Source organism: Columba livia, chromosome 7 (genome assembly GCF_036013475.1).
Source record: "Columba livia isolate bColLiv1 breed racing homer chromosome 7, bColLiv1.pat.W.v2, whole genome shotgun sequence".
NCBI classification, from domain to species: domain Eukaryota; kingdom Metazoa; phylum Chordata; class Aves; order Columbiformes; family Columbidae; genus Columba; species Columba livia.
Genome location: NC_088608.1, coordinates 15502262 through 15515215, shown reverse-complemented (window position 1 = coordinate 15515215; position 12954 = coordinate 15502262). Strand labels below are relative to the sequence as shown.

The following is a 12954-nucleotide window of genomic DNA, read 5'->3' as shown; positions in this document are numbered from 1 at the left end:
ATGCCTAGGGCTTAAGAAATATATACTAAGGCTCATTGAGCTGCAGACACATCACTGATGCCGAATGGAAAACTTCACATAATCACAGAATTCTTAATCAGGTTCATTAACTTCAATACCATTAAGTGTCATGGCGTAGATGGCAATTACTTCTATTTCCGTACATCATGAATTTTAGTTATTTAACATATGTGTGCAATATGGTGAAGTTAAGAGTTGCTGTGGGAACCACAGTTTGAGATGTACTGCCTTCTACGCACGTAAAATCTCTACCGTAATTATTTTGGATGTTGTTTCCTTTTATTTTCTTAGCTTTAAGGGAAAAAACATGCAGCTGCATCTAACTTGCTGCCAAAATACACTAAAACATACAATTTTATGAACTTACTGATTTGTAGGCAACAATCCTTATAGACAAATTAGAACCAATAGTGAGCTGGCAGGGCCAAGGCAAAGATTTTCTTTCTATTTTCTTAAACATTGAAAGACGTTCCAGGCTCTCTCTAAATGAAAGAATCAGGAAAACAGAAATGAACTCTGGTGAACTGTAATAAAATATTACAGACAATACACTCTCTTCAAGGAGACGCAGGAGTCCAATTGTTTCAGCTTTGACTGCACGAAGCATTAGAAAATAAACTGTGTGAATAATGTGGTCATTAACTATTGTCAGAAAAGAGAATTGAAAGAAGAGGTGGTACAGTAGATTATTCCCATCTCAAACCTTTGTGATGATGTGACATTAGGGCTTGAAGACACTCAGTTAGGTCTTGTGATGAAACTACACAATTGCTTATTAAGCATTTCACATTTATCTGTGCTCACCCAGTTAGGGCATGTAGTTAGCTGAACATCCCAAATTAGAAAAGGCATCTTTAAGTGGCTGAATGTTTTCTGCAGCAGAGGTGAAGCAGTAAAGAACCCAGTTTCAATTAACAGGATTTTGTTTGTGTGGTAATTAACATTTGACACTTTTTCTCAATGCAGTACTAATGAACTCATTATTTTCAGGGCATTCAGGTAGAATGAAGTAAGTTACTTTGATTATTTCTAGCCTTAACATATACCAGTATGTTATGCCAGTTCACACAACACACACAAAAAATAACTGTAATGATTCGATACTATAGTGTTAATTCAACTGTACAACTTTAAGCAATGGAGTCCAAAAAATAGACAGCCAAACCAATTCAGAATATATTATTGTGAAATCAAATAGGCTTGCGCCCCAGAGCAGCTTTCAGCTAATACAAACTGAATCAGCTACAATATTTTGCTACAAAATTCCAGCATATAGAAAGCGCTCATTTTTTTTTTTTTAATTGCATGATGAAGCAAAGATAAAAGAGTGTTGACCTCACATTTATAACATGATGATGAAACCAGAGATCTATGTCTCTGACTAAAACACTTGCCTGGCAGAAATCAAGATCAACTCCTAAAAACATCAGTACAGAATTCAACTTTGTATTCTACTTTTCAACTCTCTTAGAATGAGCAGGGTTATTCTGAAAATTCTAACAGAAGCACAATGAAAGGACAAAATGCACTGGCATTTTTGTCATGAGATAAACATTGTATTTCTCTATTTTTTTTTAATTCCTTGCAGAAAGGAACAGAGGAAAAATTGCTTCCTCTGGCAAGAGAGATCAATACAGGATTTTTAAAAAGAAACTATTACTACATCATTAAAACTACTGCACCACATACATTCAAGAATGAATATGAAAATCAAATACCTAAATGTGAAATGCCTAAAAATGTCATCTAAACTCAGTTTATTAGCTCTATCTTTTAATTTCTTATATTTATTGAAGAAAAATGCTCCCTGATATCAAAGACAGCTCAGTCAATAAAACTCTAGTAAAAGCATGTTTCAACTTGTATTTTAAATACGTCTCTTCTCCTCTGCTCTCCAATCCCTTCCCCCAAAGCCAGAGGCAGCAGAAGTCCCTCCTATTCAATAATCAGAATATCAAAACCTAAAACAATACAACAAAATTTTCTGCACTTACTTTCCTGGCATGACTGATTTATTTTCACAAGAGATGAAATATCTTTACCAGCAGGAATAATTAATATAAGAAAGCAGAGAGTGTATCTAAGTTGGTAAATTATCATGACAGATTTGTAAGGCTAACTTCTTAAAGCTTGATAAGCAACTTAACTGCATCTAAAACCTCACACAATCTCTAAACAACTAAAGCTTTGATCTATTAGCCAAATGCCTATTTAACCAGATTTTGGATTTCCCTGAAAGCAAGGCATGAAGACAGCTTAGACAGTAGCAAAACCCTGCAATAAAAAAATATAAAGAAAGGACCAAGCCACATAGCAGCTTTATGCATATGGATCATCCTAAAGGATAAACGGGCTCAGAAAGATGTTGCTTTTCTGTGCAGTCTCTTGATGCAATGACAAAGCCTGCTTTTTGCTAGAGACTTAGACTGCTCTGTTGACTACTATGAAATACATACGCAGTGATACATGTTTCTTCACTAATCCACAGTAACGCTCAAGTAACAGTTTGGCTGCTGAGGTGCGAAGCAGATGGGCTGGGCAGGGGGAGGGAAGGAAATCCCACAAATAAAATTTAAAATTACGAATAACACGCAAATAGCATGCAAACCTACAGGTACGTACTAAGGTTCCTGAAAAACACATTGTCTAAAAGATCACATTTCATAATTGTAGAATAACACTACTAAGACAAAAAAAAATTTAAAAAAAAAAAAATCAGACTTTTATAAGGCACATAGATGTGTTTTGCTTGTTTCCCAACTCAGACAACACCTATGTGAAAAAGTCTTGGATATATCATGAGCTACAGTTTTTCAGAGACACACATAGATTTTTTTACTCTTTCATTAGGGAAACTATCTTTCAATTCTTGCACCAATAATGCTGCTAAAAAGGTATATTGTTTGGCACAATGGCATAGTCTTCTATGATTAAACAGCAGGATTAAACAAAACATTGCTCAAAACATTTGCAGGAGTTTGATAAACTAGTGAGCTAAAAGAAGTCTGAGACCAAGGAACCAAGGCTACTATTAAATGCAAATGTTTTAACTGCACCATGTTACAAATTCCAACTCTTTACAAAACATGCCTTTGAAATCTCCTTTAAAGAAACATTCCTCCAAAATCCACCAACACTAAAGATGGAAGAAAAATGATTATTTTTTTTCTTTAAATACAGATATAGAAAACTCATTTTCCCCTGAAATCTGTAAGCTTTTTTACCTATTCTACAGCAACAGAAGAAGCTATTTGAAAGGGACTGAGTGTACAGTAAGTTACAAAATTCACTGACTTCAGTGAAACTGGAGCCAAGTGACTGATTACTTAATTTATTTCATGTTTTGGGGAAGAAATCAGAAAGTAAATTTACAGTGTGATAAAGAGGATTAGCCAAGTTTACCTGAAAGTATAAATTTCTTCCAGCCCTCCTTCTTCATCCAAAGTATGCATCAGTTTCCTCACCACATCAATGCCTTCCTTCTGTTGCTCCGTTAAACCCTTTCTTGGAAAAGAGTTTCTGTGCATCTGAGAACAGACACTGGCACTTTTATCTCCACCTCCATCATCATCATCCACTGGAAACGGCAGACTAAGAACAAAAGCAGAAGTGGTTAGTTTGACTTTCTTAATAACCAACCAAAACAAAAATTGTATCAGGATCAACAATTTCTATCTAGCTGCAGTCAGATAAAGAGCTGCAGGACTTGTGAAACACATGAATTTCAGGTCTACCTGGCATTGGTAACATCTTGATCAGAGCACTGCACCAGTTCTGGGCATCACACATCAATATAGATGTCCACGTACAGGAAGGGATTAGGAAGTGAAGATAACAATGATTAGAAAACAAGATATATGAAAAAAGACTGAACAAAATAAAGCTTGTAGAGAAGGGAGTCAGAGGACAAGACAGTCTTAAATATAAAAGGCTGTTGCGGAGAGGAAGGGAACAATCAGTTCTTCATATTCAGCCTCTGCTCAAATTACATCATGGAGTCAGGTCAGATATTCAAAAACCTGATAAAGGCATTTCAAAGCATAATCTCTAAAACCAAGTGCCCAAGGAGACAGAAGTCTCCATCACCAGAAATCTTTACAAAAAGATTAGACAAACACTGCTCAGCAATGACACACATACAACTGAGCCAGTCTGAAGTAGAGGGTTGCTCTAGATGATTTGTTAAAGGCCATTCCAGGCCTGCGATTCTGTATCGGCTCTAAATGCCAGCAAATGGGACTTTCACTGCAGTGGGGCTATTGGGTATCTCTGGAATAAACGTTAGTCTTTGAGATTTTAATAGGCTACAACAATAGGTCAATTTCTGAGTGAAGATGAAACATTTTCCTGCACTTCAGGAATCAGATTTTAAAATTTAGCCAGGGGTTATAGACAAAATTATTTTGCCACTCTTCAAAATACAACAGAGTTAACTAAGTGTAATAACCACAGAAAAGAGAGATGTGTAAGATCCTTTTCTCTTGTGCCCTTGACAATGCCTGCAGATTTTTCAGATCTTTTGTCTGATCCAATTTTGAATGAACCGCATGATACCTTTTACCACATTTCCACAAAGTATTTTAGCATTGCATTATGTTTTCAAAAAAGCAGCCTACAGATCTCTACTTTACTTTCACCTCATTAGCCCTCACTAAACTTACATGTGGAGCAAAATACAATAAGTGCAGTTAACAATATGCACAATAATGTCACATACAGCAGAGTTAAAGATCAAACTTCAGCAAAGTGTTTGGTACTTTTTTAGTAAGCAGCATCTACTGTCAAAGAGAAACTGTGTTTTAAAGCTGTTATGAGAGCACAAAGCTTTAAACTTCCAAAAGTTACATAACTTTCACTATACAGTGCTTAGAGACTCCTGTGATGAGAACTGTGTCATACCCAAGGCTACACTGTGCTCAGCATGGGCTCGGTGCTTGGTAACAGGGAGGAAAACCAACTACCTGCCACAAGTTACAACCTAATCAATAAACAGGGCGTAAGAGATGGAAGCATGGGTTATAACAAAAGGACAAGGTTTAGCAAGAAATCACTTTTAAACCAGTATTTCGAATATTTTACATTTGTACATGTATTTCTCAATGCATCATTTGCTCACGTGGCTGGGAAACAGGGTGTAAATCTGAACTTGATGCTTTGTGAGCAACATCTCCCTAGCTATTCTACCAGCTCTGGGGCTTTTCCTTTGCTACATTATAAACAAAGAAAATGTAAAGATTTATCAGAAATCTCACAGAACAAAACCGCAATGTTAACCTGTGGTGGTAGCACCTGTCTGCACAGCCAAGTACAGGTATGGAGACAAGGTGGCAGGGGCTAAATACCAGGTCTCTGAAGGATGCACTCTGGCTGGCTGCACCTACTCAGGTTCCTGGTGTTGTGTCTCCAAAGTCTCCAGTGCCAACAATAGCTCACATAACCTAGACAGGGCATGTCAACGCATGTTGCAAGCATACAGGACCCGAGAACAGTCTGACATTTTTACATTCAGCCTGTCCAGAGCACAGGCAAACAAATGATTTTTCCATGGAGGATCAGCCCACGTTTTTCAGTCATGCTTTCCTACCTAACACCTCTGCTATCTTGCAGCAGGGTCCACAAATGCTTTAATAAATTTATCAAGTTCACAGCATTGTTCCTTACAGAACGCTGGATCCAGATGAAAGTAAGTATTAAAATGGTCAAAAGTAAAAATGCAGCTTTAACTTTCTCCTGTTAAATTGATTGTTACAAACAGCAAACATTAACATTCATGCCAAGATTTGCTTTTACATAAACTCCTACTAAACGGCCTATAGCTTCCTATGTTAACACCATGTGCAACAACTATTAATAACACAGATCTCAGCAGCACCACTGATTTTGCAGACCAATGCCTATACCTGTAGCAAAACAACCAAGAGATTCCTGTTATAACACTGAAGACATTCCTTCCATTTTCCAAGCCCATCACTGTGAATATACAACCCTTCTCCTCAGACTTCTTCTATAGACACCAGAATCAGGCTCTAAACATCTGCAACACTACCTCATTATTTCTTACCAGTAACTCCCTTACCTAAAAGGATCTGGGCTGTTGCTGTGAGAAAACCGCTGCTTCCGAGGCTATTTCTGTCTCACTGTTTCTGAATTCTCTGCTTACATAGATCTTTTATCTTTCATTTTAGGTTCTGGCTCTAAGCTACAAGAAGAATTGAAGAAGCAGCCATCATCTTAACATATATTTGCACATCACTTAGCCAAGGGGATTTTGTTCATAACCGGAATTCATGACGTGTAATTAAGTACTTAAAACAATCAGATTACACACTGGTACACCTCTATAGAAATCATATACCAACAGATTACCAGCTCTTTCAAGATTGTTATTGAGAAAGAATCATAATTCCCCTTTAAAAAAATGGCATGGTGCCTAACAGCTACTTCCATACTCACAAAAACTGAAGTGAAATTCCAGTTTTCTTCAAGTTAGCAATGATAATATCCAGCTGATCCTCACTGACAGGACTACTAAGGTCTGTAAACAGTTCAATGTGTCTCTTCTCGTACTTCTTTCCTCTTAAAATAGAAAAAAAAAGAAACATTATCTAAAGGCCTTTTCTAACACCTTCCTTACAAAATCCATTTTTTACCAAAGCAAATTGAAAAAGACCAACCAAACAAACCTACTTGGTAGAACTTGCTCTGTCATTACTCATATTATTTATGGTAAGTTTTTATCTTTATATGATTCCACCTACTCACTCCTACTCCCTAAAACTGAGGATTCTAGCCTTTTGACTATATAAATCACTAACCACATCCAAATGAATGGAATTCTGCCAATTTTTAACGATGTAGACTAAATGTTAATAAAACGTGAGGTTGTTTATTGATTTATACTTGATATTTCCTTTGCAGGTGTAAGTCTGTTCTTGTGAAAATTGAAAGTGTATTTTAAATTAGTGTTGCTGGCAGGGGTGCCATTTTAGTAAACTAATTCAGCAGATTCAGTGCATAAGATGGACTTCAAAGCCTACTTAACGCACTAAGAAGTAGCAACAATAAACATCAGAAAGTTTTGTCAGCCACGAAACAAACTTCAGTTAAACTGATAATAGTTTTTATCTGGATAGTCAAGCATAAGGCTGATTTTCTTGAATATTTACCTGATCGTATTTTATCAACTGAAGGGGAATTCCATAACAAAGAGTTTGTTGCATACAAGCAACTTACCCACAATACAATAAAAGCAGTTGCTCCATAGGCATTCAAGGTTATACTGCCACAAATACAGTGATTTTAATTCACAGCTCAGTTTTAAGCGTTTAATTGATACAGCTTTCCACACTGATTAGATCATACGATCATTCTAACAACACGTTCAATCTGTTTTGAGAGGAAGTAAGGCTATCTTCCTTTCCCTGGACCATCAGTCCACTGAGTCTGAGAAACACATCTCCGGTCTAAGTACATTCATCAACAACTGTCTAACACACACAACATTTTCTTTCAGCTTAAACAGGTTGCTTTTTCTTTCCTGTGTGTTTATCTTCCACAACCTGCATATTTACAAACAGCCACCTTATCTCAAACAGCCTTTGATTTCCTAGGCTGAACAAACTCACCTTTCTAGTTTTTTTTTCTTTAGAACATATGCCATCACCCTTATAAATTGGGTAGCTCTTTTCTATGCATTTTAACATCTGAATTAATGTTTTTTGAAAACAAATCATAAGAAACGTGATGCTAAGTGAAGCCTCTGTGCCTCGAATAATGGCATTAATATTCTCATGAATCTACCGCGAAGTTTCCAGTTGCATCAGAAAGCTCTTTGATTGCCTGGAGAAGCAAGATGTCTCCTGAGGATTCTTCAAGGACAGACTCCTGAAGTGTGTTTTTTGTTTGTTTGGTTTGGCTTGTTTGTTGGTTTGTTTTTTTCCAAATAAGCATTTTCCATATTTACACAATGCTGGAAATGTAACACTGACAAGAAATCAGATCAGCTTCAAAACACAAGGGCAGAACTCTATAAAAGGCTTTGGGTTACATACTCACATTGTTTCCTTCTGAAGCAAGTCCATACACACAATAATTGCATCGAGAACTAAGCAAATTTAAGAAAAATCTCATTTAGAACATGAATCATGACACACATTTGTTTTTTCTATGAATCTTCTGGTTTTGCCCCCTCCCAAACACTGACAAACAAGCATTTTAATTAACAAGCAAACAATTTTTTGAGACAAGTACTCTTCAAATATCGATGCTGCAAGAGGTTCCTATGTAACTTGTCTGTGTTGTGATCTTCTCTCTTATCCATTTATCTGATGGAACAGTAAAAAGACTGATTCAGGGCCCAATCTTTTAACTGTCAATGAGAAGGCTCAAGTCCAATGAAAGGGCAATCTAATCTTCATAACGACTCTTTGAATCCACAAACAAAATTTACTTGTACTTTCAAAACATGACACCATTTTCTCATGCAAGTTTTCCTTCAAAATATCTGCATCTAGCAACCTCTTGATAATTTCTTCCTCACCACAGTTTTCATTAGGAACACATTCTTACCACCACACACAAACCTGCCGACCGATAGAAGACAGAGGGTGACTCTGCTTCTGCTAAGATCCAGCTGACTGGCTGCACATTTCTGCAAAACAGCTCTGCCAGTCTGAGCAGAGTTCACTACTATCATTTTATGGCCAGAAAGAGAGAAGACAACGGGGAGGCTGAACAACATGTAAATGAAACACACAAAGGGACACTATATAGATTGCCTTCGTTTAGAACTCTTCACCTTACGCAACTAACAACAGAATACATTCAAACACGAACAACATTCAAACCAGCAAGAGACATCTGGCAATGTTAGAAATATTTTATATAGATACCAAGCTGATAAACCTCTATTCTGCTTTGTCTGGCTTCTGGTACTTCTGCTGACTTATTTCATGAACAGTATTTTTATTTGACGAAAAAGTTCTGCACTAACATTTTTTTTTTAAAAAAAGAACCTTATTTGACACCTAAAAATATATTATTGCTATATTTCTTCTCTCTAATTAATGAAATACTTCATAAAAACTATTCCCTATGGCCAAGGCTCCATCTGCTAACCTAAAAGAATGTCAAAAAGCAGCTAAACTGCTTTTGAACAAACTTACAACCACAAATAAGCTGAACTCTGATAGTAGCTAAAATTTCAGAAGAAAAACGGAGCCCATTTCACAACACTAATGTCCTGTCTCCTGTGTAACTGCCTCGGTTCAAGAAGAGCTCTACAACAGAAGGATACAGTCTGCTTGTTCCGAGCCTGGTTTAATCACATCTTGAATGTCTTCCAGCAGATCAAAATCTGGTAGCATAAGTGACCTATGCACAGTAATGTTTTGGTATTGATCCCTACTGGCAAGGGCATTCCTAGTACCATCTGTGCCAAACAAAACTACAGCCACTTCATCTTTTGTCTCAGCAAAAACCTGGAAACAGAGAAAATACAAAACCAGTATAAAACCACAGGTATGTTCATACACAACTATGTTAGGCAGACTCCAGCAAGCTGAACTAATTTTGAAACAATGTCAAGTACAGTGGATTTACTTTTTCTTTTGCAGTGCTATCCTACCAAAACATAGTCTCACATAGAGTTCACTAATTTAGATATAATTAGCAGACTGACATCAGGATATATGGGATAAAACAAGTAAAATTGGCTGACTCAGTCCTTGAAATGAGTCTTCAGCATGGTAATCTTACAAAGGTTGACACATTTTAGAGAAAGAGTACCTTTTTCCCCCTCATAATTTATACTGCCCTAAAGAAAAACAGTGACCAATCCAACCGCCACTTCTCCACAGAAGTAGAGCTGAAAAAAAGCAGTTACTCCCACATAAAAACAGATTCTTACGAATTTCTCATTTATATAAAATATTAGTAAATGAAAAAAATATTTCACAGATGTTGTTGCTTCCTCTCCCTTTTTAATGTCTTTTTATTAAATGTAAAGTGACACATACCTGTCGTCTCTCCCTTTTTAATGTCTTTTTATTACATGTAAAGTGACACATACCTGTCGCTGCACAAACTTTGTCATAACCTTCTTGGCTTGTTCAAGCGAAGACTCCTCACCAGAGGCTGAACTGCTCATTGCATACCCTACATCCAGGCACAGCACTATGGCTGCCTACAAAGGAAAGACAATACCAAATAAGAATGTAAATGGGCTAATATAAGCATAATTACTTAAAACGGTTAGTTCAGATCCTTGCACATACAAAACTGAGTAACCAAACTATGTTGCTATTGGTTTCTCTTACAGCAACTGCTAATATGAGACAATGGTGGAGGACAGAACCAGTCCAATTGCACTGAACTGAGAATTATTTAATCCTGTACCATGTTTCAGTGGGGAAAAAAAAAAAAAAAAAAATAAAAAAAATCCCCTGTTATACAATAATCTATCAGGAGAGAAAATTTCTGTTCAACCCTGTGAACATATTAGGGACCTAAAGGCTTTTCTACACTAGAAAACAAACTAGAAACATTTTAGCTGACAGTTACCAGCACAACACAGTTCAGTATAACTGCACAACACAAGGTGGATATACAAGCTTGTTCCCTAAATTCTGTAGCTACATCCACCCCCTGCAGCAACTTGTAATAGCTTCAGAGCCATGCTTGGTGTAGTTCATGAACATCAGGATGACTGCGCTCCTACGGCTTCCAGCCAGGGCCAGAGCAGTTGTTGCTGCTGGAGGTGTCTCTGCAGCGCACAGCGATGCTCTTAGCGCCTCAGAAGGAGAAACTCCAATTTCAACTTAAGGGCTTAAATCCCACAAGCTAGTATATGTGTTTGCATTGCTGATCGTTGCTTTAACTGATCTGTATATAACAGTGTCCAAGCCTTTCCCTTTTTGATTTATAAGCTGTCATAAGAATAAAGTAAAATTGCTTCTTGTGAGTTCTTTTGTTCAACATTTATTAATAATGAATACTACCCGCAATGTATTGCCCATTCAACCGGTTTTGATAAATTCATCTAAAGTTCTTCCACAGACTAATTACTTTGACTAACCTGAGTAATTTTACGATTCAGCTGAACAAAGCTACAAGGGGAATTCAGCAAAATTATGTCCTGCACCTCCAAGGACACTGACAAAAGGCCAAGTCAAATTTATTGTCACTGATTAAATCAAGGTTCTTGAAATATACATCAAAACCTTGCCTGGTGAATAGCCAGTAGCGGAAATTAAACTGTGTACAAAAAAATATTGTTTGCCAGAACACAAGAAAGTTAGGTATCATGTAGTTTGTAGCTGGTCACCTTGTTTTAAAATACAAAATATATCAATTCTCCAATAAGTGAAAGTGCCACAGTTATGTGGGACATAGATCAGAAGACTGAGAATCAAGCAACACAAAAGGCATAATCTGCTTTTGTAAAACAAATGGGATGAACAGTAAGGAAAGGTGTTGGTCTAAACTCTTTTGCATATGACCATGAAAACAACTCCAAGTACCTTTTTAAACATCAATCGAAAGAACCTTATTCTTTTTGTCACCCAAATAGATATGTCTTAATATCAAGCTTATAGCAATAATTTTCCCAAATTAGTTGTCTAATGTTCTGCATTAGCAGCTCTCACACCATTTTCTTACTCTCCTCCTTTCCCAAAACATATTGTACACCACCCCTGTCATTTTAACATGTACTAGTTTAACACCCTGCACCCTCCCAGGGCAGGACAAGAAGAAGAACAAACAAAAGAAGGCTGAGCAGCAGGACTCCACAAGACATCCAGTCTCAGTGCTCTGTCCCTCACTCTGCCTTTATTGGTGGCCTATCTGGGAGCCAGGAACTATCATCTTTGAGGCAGCAAGGTCTGCAGACTCTTAGAATAGAACAGAAGCAGTAACTGAGGCTGCACTAGGTTCTCACAAGAGGCGTGTTACTGCTCACCTGCCAGCCTGAGGAACTACTCTATCAGCAGCTACAGACCCTTGGCTTGTTGCTGTCCCTCCTCAAGACACACAGTTGCTGGCAGCTGAATTAATCCTGTTGTCCAAAACAGGTGACATGCTCTTCACAGCTGGGAGGATGACAGCAAAAACCCCAAATGACTGCAGGAGTGAAGAGCAGCTGTTTTGCTTAAGAAAAAATGATCAAGTGTCACATGCTACCATGCTCTTTTGGAAGGCAGCAAACTCCAAGCCTGATACCTATCCAGGTATGTGAAATCCTCCTTCAGGAAAATGGCAGGTCTGTCTTTAGATAACCCTCCTCTATATGCAACTTCATCTGTTATTAACAAATCTGCTTTGCTCAAGTACTGATAAGGATGAAAACAGAACAAGTCTGCTTTTATCTCTAACCCCAGAGTGCTGAAGCTACTTGTAACAAAGCTAAGAGCACTTCAGCCTGTGTTTCACAGATATTAAACCACCCTGGATCAGAAAAACACTTAATGCAGCTTTCACCAACAGGACTCCTTAAACATACCACAGAAACAAACTGTATTTTTAACAGGGCAAACCCATTTCTACTATTATATCAACAAGAGCAATAGCAATTACTGCTGTGGTAGCTGCAGTTTGCTCAAACCCGCAGCTGCCCTGAGCGAAGCCCCTTTGACTCAGGGAGTTCTGTAGCAGTCGCAGCTCAGAGGCCGCACAGGGAGGGTCACTCGGTTTCGGGGATGGGTTTTGCAGCCCCGGCTGTTGTGCCGGTTGCTCCTCACACCCAGCCCAGCTCGCTGGACCCGGGCCAGACCAGCCGCTTCCAGCAGGTGAGCACGGCCGGGCCGGCCACGTTCAGCTTCCAGAGTGGCACCACCGGAACGAGCCCCAGGTGTCGCCAGAACCGCCACAGCGAGCCCGGGGCCGCGCCAACACCCCCCGCCACAGGCGGCCCCCCCAGAGCCAAAACTCAAACAC

The 12954-nt window shown here is 38.2% G+C and overlaps 1 protein-coding gene across 1 annotated transcript in view; it reads right to left on the bottom strand.

Annotated features, from left to right (window-relative positions):
- The window catches only part of XRCC5 (X-ray repair cross complementing 5), a 50947-nt gene that overhangs the window by 37550 nt on the left and 443 nt on the right, over positions 1–12954 (bottom strand). Inside the window, exons 2-7 of the mRNA XM_065070660.1 lie at positions 10091–10204; positions 9317–9500; positions 8077–8125; positions 6475–6597; positions 3424–3612; positions 389–503 (exon numbers count right to left, since the gene is read on the bottom strand). Coding sequence (XP_064926732.1) covers positions 389–503; positions 3424–3612; positions 6475–6597; positions 8077–8125; positions 9317–9500; positions 10091–10204 — 774 coding nt within the window. The remainder of the gene's footprint in view (positions 1–388; positions 504–3423; positions 3613–6474; positions 6598–8076; positions 8126–9316; positions 9501–10090; positions 10205–12954) is intronic.